Source organism: Falco naumanni, chromosome 13, assembly GCF_017639655.2.
Source record: "Falco naumanni isolate bFalNau1 chromosome 13, bFalNau1.pat, whole genome shotgun sequence".
Lineage (NCBI taxonomy): Eukaryota > Metazoa > Chordata > Aves > Falconiformes > Falconidae > Falco > Falco naumanni.
Window position 1 is genome coordinate 3,349,223 of NC_054066.1, and position 19,864 is coordinate 3,369,086.

The 19,864-nt window shown below is 43.3% G+C and overlaps 1 protein-coding gene across 2 annotated transcripts; it reads right to left on the reverse strand.

Annotated features, from left to right (window-relative positions):
• Nucleotides 1-897: 897 nt before the first annotated feature.
• MSL2 (MSL complex subunit 2) lies at nt 898-19,198 on the reverse strand. 2 transcript variants are annotated; one of them, XM_040613882.1, is made up of 2 exons: nt 18,947-19,198; nt 898-4,511 (listed from the first exon to the last, which is right to left on the reverse strand). In XM_040613882.1, the coding sequence occupies exons 1-2, from the start codon at nt 19,086-19,088 to the stop codon at nt 2,914-2,916; spliced, it is 1,740 nt and encodes a 579-aa protein (XP_040469816.1). In that variant the 5' UTR covers nt 19,089-19,198; the 3' UTR covers nt 898-2,913. The 2 variants fall into 2 exon arrangements, with proteins under 2 accessions (XP_040469816.1, XP_040469817.1); XM_040613883.1 differs by lacking the exon at nt 18,947-19,198 and adding an exon at nt 14,092-18,321.
• Between the last annotated feature and the right edge of the window lie 666 nt (nt 19,199-19,864).

Genomic DNA, 19,864 nt, shown 5'->3' on the forward strand with positions numbered 1-19,864 from the left:
TCCTGACCACAACCAGCGCGGGAAAGTCCCGGACCAGTGCGCTGCTCGTACTGCTATAAAACAGAAACTAAGGCTCCTCAAACTATAACCACTGCACTTGTTTTCAGCAACATTATGATCCTTTCCATTGCTCAGCTTATTCAAGAACAACTAGCCAGGAGGTGAAGAAAACCAAACCAAGCCAACCCTAATTTAAACAATTACAGAATTAGTCATCAACGGACTAAGTAGTATTTAGACAGTAAGTTTGACATATGCCACACTGATGCCCTTAGCAGTTGCAAAATAGAATTAGAAAACTAACATTTATTAAATCAATTTGAATTTTAATATACATTTCAAGAACGTGGCAGCATAAAAGGAAATGTTTTAGAAACAACCTGAATCTACCATTTGCAATTTTACATTAACGATCAGGTCTCTCCTGTTGACGGTTCCAAAACACACTTGACCTGAATTCTCCAACTTCTGGTACCATATTTAATGCAGCAGTGAGATAGTAAAGATTCCAAGTACTCCCACATTTCTGGACCAAAGGTACTATGTATTTAATTTAATGAAAGTCCTAATAAATGTACCATCAACAATCTCAGCAAAACTTAACAGCTCTGCAAAAGCATTCAGAAACAACCCATGCTGTGCAGTTTACTCCCCTTAAGTCAGACTCTGGTTTGGCTACTTTTCTTACATGTAGTGGACTAATAAACAGATTTACATTAGTAGGTTACTATCAAACCACCAAATCAGAAAATGGTAGGATCCTTCTGGGTCAACACAAAAATCACATACAAGTTTAACTAAATACATTTTAATAGGACATCATTAAATCTCATGAGGGCTAAAAACCACAGATCTTAGGTACTTGGGTTGGCAAATAAAGACAAGAATACTAAGAAGCATTTTCCACCATTTACTCATTATCAAAAATATTTTTCAACTCTTCTTGCAAAACAAAAACAAAAAAGTACAGACTGGACACGTACATCACATTTTTCTTCCTATGGCTTTAACCCCCCACCCTACCCACCCCACAAAAAAGACGGGGGGAGAAACAAACCAAAACCAACAAAAAGATCTGACCACATTCACAGAAAATGACACCATGGTACACTGTCCAAAGGTTTTTGCTTATTTCTTAGGTGAGGAACCATCATTGTACATGCTTTGTGCTAAATCAAAATACACCTAATGCCGGGTTGGAAAGCGCTGCGGGGTCACTGGGTGAATAAGAGGAGAGATGGAAGCAGTAAAGTAACTCAAAAAAATTCACATACTATTTAACATGCTGTTGAAACAGGAATTGCCTTTTAAATTAGAAGGTAATGTTTTGTGTTCTAGTCAGCCCATGTTTCATTTGTGCTGTATCATTCAAAGAGGAGAAATTTCTGCTTTCACAAAGTAATCTGACTTTTTTTAGGCTGCCAATGAAGCCCTAAATGCAAGACACAATTATTCCGCTTGTACTCTTATTTAGGGATTACACCGAAATAAACCATTTCTGCATAAAGCTGAATTCCTACGAAGGCGCTTTCATTTTAACACTTTCTGAGGTAAGCCCTTTGACAACTTTGGGGTTTTTTTTTTTTTCCATTTTAGAGCCTTTCAGCCCAGGTTGAAAAGCACTGACCTTCGAAAGCTATTTTCAACATATTAGCAAAAACTGAGATAGATTCTGGGTGAAGCGAGTTACATAGCTTATTCTGCCTATCAAACATCCAAAGCATGTGACCCCAGAGTGCACCAAGCCCTCGGTCCCAGCTGGAAGATGCCCGTCAGTGAAGAACTGCCCTCACGGGGGGTGGGTCCCAAGCCTGCGGTGGCACAGACTCAACAAACAAACAAACAAAACACCCCCATGGTGGTAGCTGCTGGGGAGGTCTCCATGTATCCCAGGCACTGACTGGCAGCGGCCTTGGGGGAATCAGCCAAGGAGTCTTCCCATAACCCATAACCATTCCCCCGCCACCCCCTACCTTTTCTAGAAGGAACAACAGTGAAATCAGCAGGAACTCCCCCCCCCCCCCCCCCCCCCCCCAAAAAAAAAAAAAAAAAAAGTTGGAGGGAGGAGAGAATGGTGTTAATAAAACTTGAGGCTTCTTTGCATACAAGTAATTTTCTCACCCCAGCCAAAATAACTCAGTAACATGCCACACAAAGGGAGCGGGCACAGAGGGCATAACTGAGCAGGAACACGACCTGTGGAATTGTCAAGGGGAAAAAAAAAAAAAAAAAAAAAAAAAAGAAATTGTTAACGGGGATGATGCACCCGAGTCAGCCGTTCACACCTAACCAACTGATCATCCTGACCCTTGCTGGGGACTGAGCTGCTTTTTGGGCTATCAGCTTTCTCAATATATTTACTAATCTTTTTTTTTTTTTTTTTAAACTGTTCCATAGCATAGATTACTAATTCTCACCATCGGAGATTACTTACCCTTTTCAGAGTGCCTTCTCCAGCTCGATGCTGCATTTCCTACAGGAAATTTTAGGTTATTTTCTAGCAACGGTGACTGTAACTAATCGATAATTATTTTTCTACACCAGGATGTAGCACAGTTTAGATGGACTAACTAGATACCACTTTTCTACATTTAAGCAGAAGCTTTGACTGAGCACAAAGCATGATGAGGTACAATGAGGTTAACATACTCCTTGCCAAAGATCTTGTGATAAAATCATTTACATCAGCAATTGATCTCAAACTATGAGGTGCTGTAAGAACTAAAAACAGTTTTAGGGTAACTCCTCCATTATCTGCAACTATTTCCCAGACACTAATACACATAACATAGCAATGAAAAACACTTGATACAAGTGATCTAAACGCAGGAGCTCCAGCAAGTTAAACAGAACCATAGCTGCCTTAGAACTGTAGCAGTTCCCCTACTGACGGCAGGGAAAAGAAAGAAAGACTCAACAGTCGTATCTCATGTCTATAGCTTCATCCAAACTTTTATCATCGTGTGTACTGGCAGCTAAAAACGTAGTTACTGGTGACCCTGTCACATTGATTACACTGGTGCTTGTGCTGGCATTGCGCACCGCAATGCTTGTCACATTAATGCCCAAAGTAAGCCTAGTCTGCTCCAAGGCCTTTTCTGGCACTGCAAATGCCTCCAGCTTCTTCTCCCCATTAGCCATGTATGAGTTTTGGCAGCCACGGCATATGCAGTCAAGGCAGGCTTTGCGGTTAGAATAGCAAGGGCAGCGTTGGCCACGGCATGTAAGAACACTTGGATTTTGGGTGGCACGACCACATTTACACCCTTTCTTTTCTTGTGGCTTTTTATACACAGTTTTTGTTGGGCTTCCTGGCATAACATTACTGCTAGGAACTTTCTCCTTTGCTTTGTCTTTTGTTTTCAGCACCCCTGGTTTGGCTTTCGGGTGAGATTTCTTAGGGGCATGTTCTAAATTCTTTTTCATGCTTTTGTTAGACAGGAGCACAGTTTTACTTATTTTGGGAGTAGTGCCTCCATTAGGTACAGTTGCAATAGGCTGCAAAGACATTTTGTTTTCCTGTTTCACTGTTACAGGAGCCGATGCCCCCAGTGTTGGGCCACAGATGATGCTGGAAATGGGTAGAGGTTGCACCTTCTCGCTGTCGCTTTCTGATCGAGATCGCTTTCTGTTTAATTTAACTACCTTAGGCGTCGCCGCTGTACAGGAGATTCCATGAGGAGAAGCATCTGTGGACATGAAAATGTTATGGCTAAGAGGTGGGGGAGAAAGCTGCAGGAAAGGGCCGTTAGTCATGTTTGCTTCCAAGGTGGGCTGCAAATTAGAATCACAGACTTCAGTATTTGAAACGGTCTCTAAGCTCCGGAGAACCTCCTCGACGCTAAGGAGAAGCGAGCCACCTGGTTTTATATCTTCACTGAAACTGCAGATGTCAATGCCTGTCGTACACAAGTCACTAGTAGAAACTGTGTCACACACAGGCTGCAAGCTGCTAGAGAGATCTTCAGTTTTTATATACTCTCCAGTGCTGCAGACATCGATCGTGTTTGCGTGTTCAGGAGAAGGAATATTCACTCCGAGTTTATCTACTGAAAGCCCATTACAATTGGGCAACCCGTTGATAACAGAACCTCTAAGATCAATGTTGTGTGTGCTTTCAGGGATTGATGTAAAACTAGCTGGAGGATCAGTTGTGAGTTCTGAGGTTGAAGGTACTGGGGAATGTGTCAAACACAAAGCCAAGGCTGTATCAGAAGATTTTTCTGTCTCTTCATGGAGTGGTGATCCATCTTTAAGCAAAGCCAAAAGATCTGCAGAACAATCAACTGCCTGGATAATATCTCGTGCCAGTGGAGTCTGCGTTATGTATTCGCAGAGTTTCTTATAGCAGTTCACTAAGATGCTTAGTTGCTTATTCTCCTCAAACTGTTCATAGTCCTTGCACCAGCTACATGACGGTTTCATCATCATCTTCTTGCCTTTACAAGTTTTGCAGACATAATGCTGACATGTGGAGTTGGTAGGAGCAATAGGGTCTTGTAGCAAATTTCCTAAGGAAAAAAGAAAGAGAAAGATTATGATGGACTCAAGGAAGGTTTGCAGGATAGTACGGAACGATATTTCTTTTTTGTACTATCAGAAACATTGCCTGAAAAAGTTCAGCAAGTCACCAGAAAACTGACATCTAAACAACAGCCTGTAAAAATTTTCACAGCTGCTTTATCTAATTTTAATACAACGTTAAAAAACACTTAGAAGAAAACCACCACACCATAACATGTTGTGCTGCTGCAGCCTTTAGAAACACTCTCAATTAACACACTACCAATCCCCTCGTCCCCCCTCAGCAGTTTCTCTCATTGGAACTTACAAAACACACAAGATTTCTATGAATTTACCAGAAGTGCAACAACAAACTCCCATGAAGAGCTACTGCAGAGATCTTAATGACATTGGTGAAAACAAATGGCAACAGAGCAGAGGGAAACTCTAAAAGGAATGTAAAAAAGATGAAATATCAACCCCAAAAGCAAAGAAGACACAGCAGACTTTGTTTTACTTTTCATTTAGCTGGGACTAAAAATACAGCCCAGCTTTGTGACAGTCAATGCCATGAAAAAAGCACCAAGTTTTTAACTTTGCAAGCAACAAGAACAGTTAAATGGATCCCATTAACTCTTACAAACACCAAATAAAACCCCCTAGTAATATATTTTAATAAAAAGGGGGGGGGGGGGAATACTGTATTGCTCTTTAATAGATCACTCTTGTGCCAAATCAGAAGGTGCAACAAGGCGACTATTAACATTACCTGGGAAGCGCTGAGTCCCGGTTTTCCAATTCAAGGACACAAATCAGTGAAATAAAACTTAAAATAGTGGTACCGTCATAGTCACGATGCTTAAATACTTTAAAATGTCAACAACAGCTCATGTTCTGGGCTGGAGCAAAGAAGTCAGAAGAAAGGATTTTCTCTGACATCTTACTGTTAAGAATAAAAAAAACTAATAAAAATCAGCTGCGGAAGGAATCAACACACCTGACAGCACCGTTTCAGACACCCAGTACTGACAGTATGCAAGGTTATGTCTCCAGATCTCTGAAACTGTAAAAAACTGCAAGAATGTTTCTGTTTTTCCTTAAGAACAAACCAAATAACACGTAAGGATAAAAGGATGAAAGAACAGATGTAACTAAAATTCTGTATAGAAATACTCCAACTAGCAACTATAGCCAGAAACTGACAGTATTGCTTTGCTACTTCTAGCCAGCTCTAGGCCAGAGAGATACTCTAACACCTAAATTAAATTCCAGAGTACCTATAGTCACCTGCTGCAAGAGGTTTGCCCTCCTCTCCCTGCAACAGACTTTCAGCTTTGATCAGACCCTTCTCCGCACAAAAAGCCTTGCTGAATGCATTACAGCCATCAGAGAATTCTCACCCAGATTTTCCCAAAGTGAAAACATACTGCTACGAACAAACGAATAAAATTAAACAATTTGGGAAGAGAAAGCAAAGTGCATACATTAACACAGTCCAAGATTTTAAAAATGTTATCAGATATAAGGATGTTTTCTCTCATCACTCACTTGCCAAGGAGATTTTAATCTAGCACTTTGAAGGGACATCATTAACTGGACCTAGCTGAGTTGATGGTCAGCTAAGGAATGAAACCCAGCTTTCCTACCCTCTAGTACTTTAGCCGAGGATCCAAGCCCTCAGGGAGAAGAGCCAGACATACTGTACTAACCCTTGGCTGTAGCAGCCCTTCAAATTACAAACCTGAAACTCCTTCCTCACTCTGCAGCTTCTGCCAGTGTTCCACCCCCTTCCTAACCTAACCCTCCGTGCTCTCCACAAACGGCTTTTGAAAATTCAGCTTTTGTGTGCCTGTTTAAATAGGAAATTTGTATTTGCACAGTAATTCTCCGCAACTCTCCTGAATTCCGTCGGTGAGCAGACTATCTCATTTTCCCTTTGAAATCTGAATTCCCTGGTACCTCTTTGGGAAAGGGCTGCTCCAGCCTTCCACCTGAGCTGCCTCTCAGTAAAAGTGGCTTAATGTAAACTGAGTTTTGAGCAACAAATAACAAGAGGCAGTGCTGAAGTGATCGTTTCATAGTATTTTCTTCAGAAATGGAGAGAAAATACAATTGTTTAGAAAGCTGGGAGGTGGCATACTTCTACACAATGTCAAATGAGAGCTGTCATTACAGGAGAAGCTGTAGAACAGAGGAAGGTTCAAAGCACAATTACAGCAACACCAGAAGGGAAATGCACTTCACGATCAGAGCCCAGGTGTTCAACTTTTCTTTGCTGATCTAATGAGGAAGGGCTGACTTGAGGAGAAGTGACTCCACAAGACCACTGTGAGAAGGCAGCAGCAAAACACTCTTCAATTTTAACAGTGAAGATTTAAGGCCAACAGATGGAACATGAAGTCACACAATCCAAGCTGCAGTGGAATATTTTTTTTTTAAAGTTCCCTTTAAATGACATTAGATAAAGAGCAGTGCAGGCAGAGATGTCCACCATAGTCCTATGATTGAATTTGATTTTCTGAGAAGAGTCCCTAGCTCCCCCTGGGGAAAAACAAAAAGCAAGCTTGAAATCACATCAGCTAGTCTCATAAGTCACATCCTTCAGCAGAAAGAGCTCACAAACAACTGTCCGTCCCTTCTGGATCCTTGGAGTCTTTCCAGCAGGACAAGCAGAAAGCCCTGTCCTGGCCAATGCAGGAGGCAAACACCCCTAACGCTCGGTCGGTTAATGCTTTGAGACTTCAGAAGCCATCGCACAACTACACATACCCACAGCAAACCAAAACCAAAAACCAGAACCAAAAGCCCACCACCATTAATTCCCAATGAAACAAAGCTGTTGGGTGTGCTCCTCGTGCCATCTTTAGCCTCCTTTTGCTATTTAGGATGATAAATATGAGTTCTGGTGATCAGTGCTTTACAGATTATGAAGCACTAAAATACTTCAGAGATGGAATCAAATAAACATTGTACCAAATTAACTTTTTTTTAGATTTTTTTTTTAAAAAAAGTCATCACCAACTGCACATTTTATTTCTCCCAAAATAATTTTGGCTGCAACTGTTGAATGGGTACAAATGCTAAAAAAGATACCGAAAAATTTGTATTTTCCTGAAGCTTTGAGGAAAAAAACAGACGGACAGACAAAACACTTCACATGCTCTCACTGAAGGGAAGAACAGAGCGAGTTCTACTCTCAGTAAATGCCAGGCAACCTACATGGGAGAGACATCAGAAATGCCTGAGCTGGGGGAATATTTTCAGCTTGAGCTCATCTCTCATTGAATATTCATTCTTCAGTCAAAGCTGCTCTCTCGTATGGATTCTGTGGCACCTATCACTCTCTTCAGCTTTAGTATTGTTAAGCTAAAAAAAGTCAACCATGAGATGCAAATTGACACAAAATTAAGTTTCCTTACTTTTAAAACTCAGGGGATGGTATCAAGTCAGTAACATGTCCCAGGAAGACAAGAGCGGAGCTGCTACCCAGAATCTGGAGGTACCTCTGGGACGTTCCAAACTGCTGGATGGTACAGGCTCCCCAGGCACAATGCTCCAATGCTCCTCTAATGCTACAAATTACAAGATCTTCCCAGATTAAGATTATGAACCATGAAAATAAAGCTGGGCAGGATTCCGAGATGTTTTCTAGCCCACCCTCAACCTCCTAAGAATAACCGTACTGAGTCAGACCACAGACCCATCTAGCCCAGCAGCCCATTCCAGTGGGGGCCAGAAGCAGATGCTTACAGCACAGAGTAAGAAATCGGAAAGCAAAATCTTAGTACTTGCCCAGCTTTTAACCATTATGGGTTAACCATTTAACAGATGGGGTTTCCACGTACTCAGTAACCCTTCTCTCCTTAGGGTTGCCTCCTCTCCCCTTTAACTCTTTCAAATGTAACCACCGCGGGCTTTGACAAGCAGGGCCCTGGTCTGCCCTCCACTGTGCTGAGAATGAGCTTTTTGTTTCAAACATGACTCTTACTAGTTCCACTTGGCAATTTCTGGATCTTGCATTGGATGAGGCAAGTCAATCCCTATCCCTCTCTTCCACACTGCTTGTGGTTTTACAGACATCTACCACGTAACCCTCCAAGTTGTCCCTGTTCCAGACTGTACAGAAGTTGTTCCTTACATTGGATCACCGTTCTCCTAACTCTTCCACAGTGTGGGTGTGTTTTTTTTTAAAGATAGGGGGACCACAACTGCAACAACATAAGATACAGGTGAATTACAGCTTCATACACTGCCATAATAAAGTTCTCCACTTTATTCTCTATTCCAGTGCCGATTTTTAGCATTTGCTTTTCTTTTTTTGGTTGATACTCAGCACTGAGCTGACATCCTCATAGAGTTTTCTACTGCGAGGCTGAGATCTCACTCTTGGCTGGCAGCCATCAGAGCTACCCCTTTCTATAAATTTACAAGTGTACATAGATCTGCAAGATATAAAAATGGTGGGCTCTGAGAAGTTAATATGTTTTGCATGTTTATAATTTAATATTTATCTAAGCTAAATTTAATTTGTCATTTTATGGCACAGTCATTCATCTCCATAAGATCTTGCCACAATTACTCAACGCAGGCTTTCATTTTTACTACCCTGAAGAGCTTGGTATTACTAAACTTTTGTCTCATCTCTTCTCACCCTCTTTTGCAAGGGGTGTATTAATATACCAAAAGCAAAATTAGATTCTTACCAAGCCTCCAATGACAGGCCTTCCCTTAACTACATCAGCTCTTAACTATCCTGCTTGCAGAAACGTTGACTAAACATCTACATTAATATGAGCACTTACAATTATGCAGAATATACAGAGGAAATACTTTTAATATATTATTTACAAAATATCACAGCTGTCCTGGAAAGGCTGCTACCAGGAGGGAGGTCATTGAAACCACAAGGAATACTTCCTATTGCGTTCCTTAATGAGCATTACTTCACAGCTGCAGGAAGAGGGGAAGCATCTGCAAATCATATCTCACAGACCAAAGGGAGGAGAAGAATTGGGAATCAAAGCAATTGTTAGGTGTATATATGCAGCAAATGTGCTCCAAATGGATGAAATTCACTCAGACAGGCTTGAATTGAAACAGGCCACCTCCTTCCACTTTCATCTATCCTCAGCAAAGGCAGAAATATAATGCCCCAGAAAAGGGGCTAAACACACGTAACTACTTTAGCGCCCTTGCAAAAGCTACTGAAACATAACATACTGCCTTTTTCAACAACTTAAAAGTCCTAAGGATGTTGTTTATTATTTATTTATTACTAAATTAAATCTTGATGAAGTAAACTAGAAAAAATTACGTCCAATTTTTTTACAAGTATAAATAAATGTATCACCGGGGGTAATCTGCATTTGTCTGCCAAAACAGTCTTTAATCCTTGACTGCATTCGTGTCACCAGAAATCACCCTTGTTTCGTGGAGCGCAGGAAGCACGCGGAAAGCTCAGCAGCCCAGCCCTCTACTCCTTTCCCTCTCCACCTACTGAGGCGGTGTTATCTGCTACACAGTGCAAGTACGACTGGCATCTGTGAAGAAGGGGATAAGATGGAAAGAAGGAAGGTAAGAAGGCAGTTCACCTGCACCAGTTAACCTGTTAACATTGAATGTTACAACGACCATGACTTCATTTTTAAACCAAGATTACAAAAAGCTTCTGTGAACTTTGGATTAGTCAAACAGAAATTCTGCAGCTCTGTCAATCTAGCAAGTTTTAAAGAACAGGAACCTATAATCAGATGAGGCACACATATACTTCTGCATTACGCTTAAAATTGATATACGGCAGGCACATCAAAGTAATAACAGAAGCTGGAAATTTAGCAGTTGGACCGCTACACTTTCAGAATTTTCACTTAAGGATTAAACATTATCTGATCATTTCTACTAAAATAATTAGCAATAGGTAGCAAGCTCTAATAAACTGCTACATTCAAGCTTCAGAGTTAACCCCTCCTGAAGGATGGGAGCTAGCTCTCACCGGCTGGCGATGCCACTTGACAGGCTTTTTGGAGCTCAGCTATCCATCTACCAGCAGCTCAAGCACTTCAGCTGAAGCAGCCTCTGCAACTCCCTGCACTGCTCCCTCCTTCAACCCCACACAGCATCTCTGCATCTGACAAATTATCAGCTAGATCCCACTTTAGAATAATCTGACTGTAGCTGTATGAGGTTTCAAAGCAAAACATGCAAAAGAAAAATGCCATCATAAAAGCAGTAGCATTTTCAGAGTTTGGTAAAAAAAAAGAAACCTAAAAGCACTATTTGCAAAACTATTTGATGATAGACAGGCAGGCATATGATAAGTAGTGAAAAGGTCTGTTAACCATCTGCAGAAAAAATAAAACAAATGTGTAAGATCTGTTTTATATGGGTGACAGATCTGGATACTTACTAGAAATGAAGATAACTAAATACATTCAAAACCACAGAAATTTCAAGAGAGGTTTGCCAAGGACAAGACAACAGTGAAGGGGTGAAGTGCTCAGGGCCAGGCTGGATGGGGCTTGGAGCAGCACCCTGGACTGGTGGAAGGTGTCCCTGCCCGTGGCAGGGGGGTGTAACTAGATGATCTTTAAGGTCCCTGCCAACACAAACCGTTCTGTCATTCTGTGGAAAGTCGCCTTCCACGGATCTCAAGCCCTACCACAAAGCCCTTCCAAGCCGTACACTCAAGAGGGTGGGTTGAGCCACGGTCTAGCTGACACATTTCACAAACACTGCACTGAAGTCGAGGCAGATTCACCAGATGGAGGTTTGTCCTACCCCTGCCCTGACAAACTGTCCCAGTTAGAAAAATGTTTGGCAACCGTTCTCATCATCCAGAAACCCGCCACATCACCTGGCTGAGGTGCTGCCTATCACCCAGATATCCCGCACCCACCTTCTGGCGTTCAGAAAATACATCAGCATCTGTAGCGGCCACGCTCTTGGTTTAGAGGCAGGAAGACGCAAGATATTTGCAATGTTACTAGCCCAAAATTTTGAACCTGCTATCTACAAAACACAAATTGTAACTAAGAGGAGTTCACAATGACACCACTATAAATGTACTTATCATTTAATGCTTTTTGTGAGACATTTTGTAGACAGAAATAGTTTTATTCAGCCAAAAACTAGACTCAGAAAAAAACTGCCCAAGACTTTCAGCAGACAAACCTCTTTCAGCCCTGAAACAGTAAGTTTACCTGTAAACTAAATGATAGTATTTCTTCCTGAAAATACCACCTTGCTCTCAGATCACCACAACTACAACAAAAGTGCCACTAGAATTTGTCCAAAGACAAGCATTGACAGATTCCCCATCAGGTGAAATGGAACGTGAGGGGACACACACTAAAAAAGCATTAAAAGCATTTTTTTTTTTTTCAAAATTTTATCAGAGAAAACATTCTGTTGGCTGCTGAGTATTTCTCAGCATTCTCCATCAACAAACAACTATGAAAAATTAGCTACAGAAGTTATTACCCTCATACAGGGATGGTTGTGACGAAAGAAGCAATGATTGTATAACCCTTTGGAAAAAAAAAACTGCACTATTTTTGTCTGAACATCATGGGAACCCAAGTTAACCACGATAAGACTACAGTCAGACTATTTTTCTGCATTATCTGGAGAAATACAGTCAACCTCTTTACCTAAAGTTCAAGGAAAAACCCCAGAAATAGGACAACAAATTGCTTTTAAACTGTAGAAGGGACTGCTTTGTTCTCTGGCTCCACCCCTTGCATAATAAACAACAGAACATATTTATGTCAAAGTTATATTTCTGTTTGAAAGCCTTAGTGTTTACAACATCACTGACTGGAAAAATTCTAAATATATTTTTAACAAACTAGATGGGCTGAGTTCAAACTTTGTCGTGAACAGACTTTAAAAAGTTTTTTAAAAATTCATCTTTTTCACCATCCAATGTAGAATTTTCATGTAATGATGTTTTCCAAAAGTCAACGTTGCTGTACTTTAAGAGGTTTTAAATACCAAAGTTAACATTTCTCCTATGGGTACAAGATTAATTTCACATGTTTCCATGCACACACTCGTAAGAGTTAAAACATGCTTTGGAAGTTATAGATCAAGTTGATCACATTCTCTGAGCAAACAAAAAACTTGTGACAACTACTTCTTTCCCACCAAACAAAAATGCTTACACCATCACAATTAACCATGCAATCTTTAAGTAAACTGCTCTTCAAGGCCACTGGAGAAGGGGCAAGCCCTGTGCTATGGCTGCAAGGCTCAGAAGACAGAGAATAATAAATTACATCATCAAAGGACTTCAGAGTGACTTCCACCATAAGAGCAGGGAAATCCTTACTACCTGGAAAGCACAGTGCTCAAGAAAGGTTGTGATGTGCATTATTTCTCAAGTCATATACTAGATGCAAAGAATCTTTTCTGGCCTCACAAAGAACTCCCAACATAATATACAGCAACTGCTTACTCCATATTCAGTCAACCTAATCTGTAAATCATAACATAGTAAGAAAACAAAACCAAAGAAACCCGTGTTTGAACACACTATGTCCATAGACCCAGACAACTAAGCTGTCACAATAAAGATGCCTCTTGGCAACACATTAACTTTTCTTTAAACACTCTGAAATGCAATCGGTTTAATCAGTATCTTCAGATGACCATCAGAACCTGTCCACCATCTCCCACTGCTTCAATGAGAAACACACCCTCATCTCAAATCGCATCAGAAGAGAATATTGCAATCTTCACTTTGCAACCTTCTTCTAAAGCTCGCTATCAGGCAGCTGGTACGGTGGAAACCACAGTTCTGCTCTTCCTACTCCTCAGTTTTGTTCTAAGACAGAGGAGTATTTTTAGTTTAGAAACCAATTTAAATTCAACTGGTGGAAATTTATGTTATCAAAATGTATGCAGTGTGATGCAGACAACCTTGAAAAAGCAATTCTCCCAGGATTTAAAAACAGGAAAGGGAAACAGTGAATTTAGGTAAGGAGATTTTAAGAGGAAGAGAAATCATTCACCATGGTCTTGGCTAAAAACTGGTGTATTCAAGAGCTGTGCAAGTGGACGTTTTATAGACAGCTGCCCATGCTGTTTATCTCCAAAACATGAAGAAAAAGAATACCAGCAGCAGAAGGTATTTGATAAGTACTTAGTCCCATTGTTCATGCTCCCCAATGGCTGTTTCAGAGACTCTGGTTATTTTGAACATTCTTCAGAAACTGAGAAGTATTTCAGCAACTATTCATGTAATTTTTTAAGGAGAAAATAACATGCTTTTTAAAACTACCAATATGTGATAGCTGGACAGTATTTTTCATCATTGAAACCAGAGGAAGTAAGAAAATGTAAATGAAAAAACACCTTAAAAAAGGCACTGATCCAGATCACTTTTCAAACATAAAAGGCAACTCTGATCTGGCAGCACAGACCATGAATCGGCCTTCACTCTCCTTAACCTAGCGAGAACGGGCAAGGAACCAGAGTTCTAGGCTAAACTTTTCCATCACAACACTTAAATACGCTTTTTCACTTTAAAACTACAGATATCCAGGCTCACTTAGTCATGGCTCACATCCCAAACAGAAAATCCAGTACCTTGCACATAATTAAGTTTTATTAGTAGCGGGAATTTGTTTCTTCTGCCTTCTTCCATCTCTGTGACTAGAAATTGAATTTTCTAGAAAGTTTCAATCTATTTAGATGTCACTCAACGATCTTCTCTTCTCCAAAGGCCATCATGTAACTGCTGCATGCCTCAGACTCTCAGTACCACCAGTGGAAAAAAAAAAAAAGACTTTGCTTACTCCAGAGCCATAATTGCCTTGCACGCCACTTGCTTGTGGCGCTTCCCCCCTTAGATACTTGCAGAACTTTTCATAGGAAAGTTTATTGAAACTGTACAGGTCTAATTCACATGATTTGATTTCCCAATGACAACGTACAGCCTAAAGTAAGAAGCTCTACTTGGGATCCATAACACAGCCACCACGAAGAGCTAGAGACAAGGGGGCCAGAGGAGGTCACACCATGCACTGGCTTACGAGGGGCAGCAGTCAGAACTGCGGAAGCAACGCAGAATTAGCTCAGTGAGGGGCAAGGAAGAAGAGGAGGAGCCTTCAGAAGCCCAACAACACGGACAAGATGGCACAAAGATGGAAAATTTTATGCAACTCAATATACCACCAACTACGGAGAAATTTCAAACCTAGCTGGCAGAATGAGTTCCAAAAGACTCACCTTATAGTGACAGTATACATTTTCCAAAAGACAGGCTAATACTTTTACACAAAAGCAGGATGGAAATAGCACATCTACACTCATCTTTGTATAGGTAAACAAAAAGTCAACTCCTTTTTTATATTTTTGCTAACTCATGTTTGGGAGTTCCTTCCACCACGCTACTTTATCATTTAGCCTTCAACCCTCCAACTAAAATCATACAAGCGCTATCTCAAAACACTTGACAGGGGCTGTGTAAGGTATGAGTCTGAACCGTCATGTTGTTTCTTTGTTCCTTCCCACCCCTTAATCTCCCTTAAACCCCATGTTGTCTCACATCCCTTTACTTAGATGACAGGATGTTTAGGGAAAGAACTATATTCTTATCCTGTATTTCTACAGCACAAGCTACAGTTGGGTTCCTGGCGGAATGTAAAGCGTTACACCCTAAAGCCAGGCAACCTTTCAAGGACTTGCACATTCTAAATTGGCAATAACAATCTTTCACACATCTTTTAAATATCTCTCTGAGGTTCCAGGACAAAGTTTTCCACTGATAAAAAGCTGAGCTGATCTAACTGGCAATCTCTCTCTTATAAGCATTTTAACCAAATTTCAAAAAAGGCTGTTAATGCTGAAAAGCCAACTGAACTTCTGAATGACTTGCAGTAACCTACGTAGTATCTGGAACAGAGAAAAGCGCTTTTTAGGAAGATTTTTATCCCAATAGGCAGTACTTTTAGAACACAGACATGCGTTGCATAAATTCTACTAACTATTAGGTGTGGTATTAACACGCAATTCTGTAATAATCACTTCAGTCCAGAGACTGAAACTCAGATTTCACATCCTCAAAACACAAAAGGCACATAACTACTCCTGAGCATGCATTAGACAGAAGGTATTTTTAAGTTTTAAAAGCTCTAGGAAATACCATCTTATACATCCCCGTAAAAGGATGATGCATTACCTACAACACCATCTAGGAAACTATCACATGATCACACTTAAATCCTAGAAACATACACAGTGGCACCATCAACATAATTTAACCTTTACAACCCATTAGACAAGACAGAGACCTCAAATCCACCCAGAACAGATTTAGTTGACTTACAATGGCATATTGTGTTTACAATATGACTTTCTACTGATGGAACTTTGTGTGTGCCAGTTTGAATCTAAAATCAGAGCTTTAATTAGAATTTCATAATAACGTGGGTCCAAAATCTTCTGCCACACCTACTATGTGAGCTGGTTTAAAAGACTATCAGACCAAAAGAAAATTAGCTGGCTTATGGCTAGTGCATTGAGAAAACAGTGAAAGCACAATAATGTTAGTTGATTTATGTAGCTGTCACTGATTTCTTCTAAAAACAATTGTCTCAAATTAAAGGGGCAATCTTGACTGCGGCATTAATACCTACAGCATAACAAAGTATTACAGAAAGCATTCAGAGAGATTACATACTTAAGAAAGGCTGATGACATAAGGGGCACTAATTTGCAGAGTAATTTTCCCAAGGGAAGTCCTAGAAGTCCAACACTTGAGACTTTAACCAAGTGTAGGGGGTTTATGCGTTATTGATAATTCATGCACCGTTTCTCCAACAAAGCACGACTGTTAAACATTTACAGTGAAGACCGCATTCTACTAAGATCTGTGCAAGCAAAGACACGCAACTTTCCACATACACGAACCCCAACCCAACTGTTTGGATCTCATGGTCTAAACAGACAAACAGGGTAGAAAGAAGCGAGCGTCAGAAAAGCTTTTAAATATTTTCAAAGAACGTACACTGTAAAGTTTTGGGTGGTCATAGCACTCACTCTTGTGATCACAGTATCTCACAAACCAATCTTTATTTCAGCATTTAAACTCTACCTTTTAAAACACTGAAGCCAAAAAGGTTTTGACAGCTGGAAAGGCTTCAAACAACCTTAAATATGCAGACAGTGTAACAGCTCTTAGCACTAAAACATACAAGAGAAAAGAAGTATTTTTAAAATATCATAGCAAGGCCAGGAGGCCAAAGAGAGAAAGAGGCACCAATATTCACCCGTGACAGGAGTGGGAGAAAAGGAAAACAAAACCAAACACGAAGGTCGATTTGCCTTTACCAGTCTGAGCTGAGGATTTATGAGTGCTGGTCAACACCAGAGCGGACAGTTTTGTAGCGGGCAGGACCACACTCCCATGACTAACTGCCTGCAGGTTCAAGACAGACACTTTACTAACTCTGCAGGGCAGAAACCGTATTTTACTGTATGGCTTTGCGAAGAGCCTGGTATTTACTGAGGCCTCGGTATGCTACCACGCTGCAAACAGGAGCCCAAGACACAGAGAGCTGATACGGGGGAACTGCTCACAAAGTATTTGAAACAAACAGCAGCTACAGCTATCTGAAAGCTAGCTGGTGCAGAAAAAAAAAATATATGTAAGCCAAAACAATAACCTTAAAATTCAAATAAAATAAGGGGTGAAGAGAGAAAGTGGAACAATCAAGAAGTTGGTAAGGAGGAATATCCATGGAGGCACAAGTCAATAGAAGAAAACAAACTAAAAAGCATGGTTTGCTCTACCAAACTGTGTGTGACAGAAAAGCCAAGCAAGAAAAGCTGAAGAGGAGGAAAATAGCTCAGGAATTTGGGCAGGGACAAATTAAAGATAGTTGAATTCAATAGCACAGAGTGTAAAAATAAGATTGCAAAAGGCCAAGAAGGGAAGAAGTCAAGGCAATGAGAACAAAGAACACATTTCAGAAGACCAGTCTCAAAGCAGAGTGGCCAGATAGCACAGTAGTTAGAAACATGTAGCCCCTATGTAAGTATCATTTTTTTTTAATCAGAAAAATATTAGCATATTTTTAGGGAAAAGCAGCCTGCTGATTGACCAAAAGCAAGAAGGATTTATGGGGAAAAAAAAGCAGTTAGGGATTGGAATGAGCAGGGCCCAAGGTAATAAGCAAGAGATCAAGCGCCAGAGGTGCATCAATATTGACATCAGGGTTACGTGGGGAAAAAAAAAAAACCTTCGACGAATTATTTCAGGAAATGACGATGCAGTGATCCTGGGAACAGGCTCCCTCTCTCCCCAGTACAAACAGATCTCTATTTTCTGACTTTAAGTGGGAGGAGCCAATAGCTACAGGATAGGAAGCATCCAACACTAGCTTAGCAGCCTCAACAGTTGAAATCCTGATCCTGTAAATAAATAAAATATTTTAACTCCATAAAGCCAAGCTTTCATGCTGACCAAGGCTCCAGAGGAAAGTTCAAGAAAGGCTGTCAGTTTATTCCAGAGCTTCCTACCAGGAACAGACACGTGCCCCCACTTCATCAGCACAGCAGAATGCAATTCCTTCCCAATGTTCCCTAGGCTGCAATACTGAAATTCCAGATGCCTGCCCTTGCCCACAAAACGCAGAATACTTTTTTTTTTTTTTTTTTGGGGGGGGTGGGGGTGGAGTGGGGAAATCCTAGCAGACTTTCAGCCTATTTGCTTTTTGTGGTAATTATTTTTACAGGGCAATTATCTGCTACACACACAAATCCAAATATTGTTTCTGTGTGCTTCAAATTCCTGGTTTGCAATCTGAATTACTTTTTTGCTCTTTACATTGCGGGGGGGGGGGGGGGGGGGGGGGGGGTGGGGGGGGGGGGGGGGGGTGGGGGTGAAGGGAAAAGTTCTCCTTTCCCTGCCTCTATGCTCTGTATATTGTTTTGAGGATCTTTTACCATGCTTGCTCTTAGTCATCGCTTTTTAAAAGCAATTAACACCACCATAACAGGGTATTCCAATAACCACTAATAACTACCACAGCCTTCAGGAAATAAAGCGGGTGAGAAAGCGCCGCGTTTGGGGGAAAACGCGCTCTCCCAGCAATCCCACGGGATTATTTTCCGGCCGGGCTGCGGGGCTCGCCGCCCCCCGCCGCCCCCCCGAGCAGCGCGGGCCGCCCCGGCCGGGGGCGGTGAGCCCCGGCGCAGCCGCCCCCGCCCCGCCGGGCCGGGCCAGCCCGCCGCCCCCGCCGCCCGCCCACGTGGGCCCCACCGCCCCCCGGCGGCTCCGCGGCGGCGGGGGCTGCGCGGCGTGCGGCGGGGCGTGAGCCCGGCGGGGCGGGGGGGCGGCCGCCGTGGCGGGGCAGCGCGGCCCAGGGCCGGCCGCGGCGCCGTGCGGAGCGCCCCGGGGGGAGGCTCATTGTGCAGGGAACAAAAGAAAGATCCTCACCGCAAACGCAGCAGGAGAGGGACTGCCTGAAGTAGGGCAGGAGCTTGTTAATCTCGGTAAAGGACTGGGGATCCCCAGGGTCGTAGTTGAGCACCAGGCGGCTCGCTGAAACGTAGAGAGCAGTGGCATTCACCGGGTTCATCGCAGCCGCTCGCACGCCGCCGGCTCCGGGGTGAGAAGAAAGCGCGGCGCCGAGTCCGTGCCGGCCGAGGGGGCAGGTGGCCCCGGGGCGGGGGCAGGCCGGGTGTCACCTTGGTCCGGGGCCACCTGGAGCCGCGCGGCGGCGGCAGCGCGGAGGCCGCGGCGGCCCGGCGGGCCCTGTCAGAGGGGCCGCGCTGGCTCCTCCTCCGCCTCCAGCGGGGCCTCGCTCCCGAGCGGCGGCCTCGGCCCGCCCGCGGCCGCACAGCGCAGGGAGGCGGCGGCGCTACTCCAGGCTGCGGGCCATGCCGGGCCGCCCTCCCCCGGGCCCTGCTCCTCTCCGCGCGGGCGCTTCCTCGGCCGCGGCGGGCCGCGCCTCAGCGGCGGCCCGGCATGGCGGCGGCCGCAGGGAGGAACCGCGAAGCCAGCTCAGGGCGGCGGCGGGGCCGGGCCGCGCTGCCCGATCCGGCGGCGGGGGAGGGAGGCGGATGCACCTGGGCCTCAGCGCGGCCGCATCACCGCGCCGCCGCCGCGGCCTCCTCCGCGGGGCCGGTGGCTTCTGGCTGCGCGGCCGCGGGGCAGGCGCCGCTCGCGGGGCTGGATCCGCCGCCCGATCCGCGCCGCAATGTCAATTGCAACCGTTAGATCCAACCGTCACTGCGGAGCCATCGCCGCTGCCGTCTAGCGCCCGGCACTGCGCATGCGCGCCCGGGCCGCTTCCCTCCCCGCAGCGGGGGCCCATCCCGCGGCGCGGGGCGGGGGGAGCGCAGCGCCCTCTAG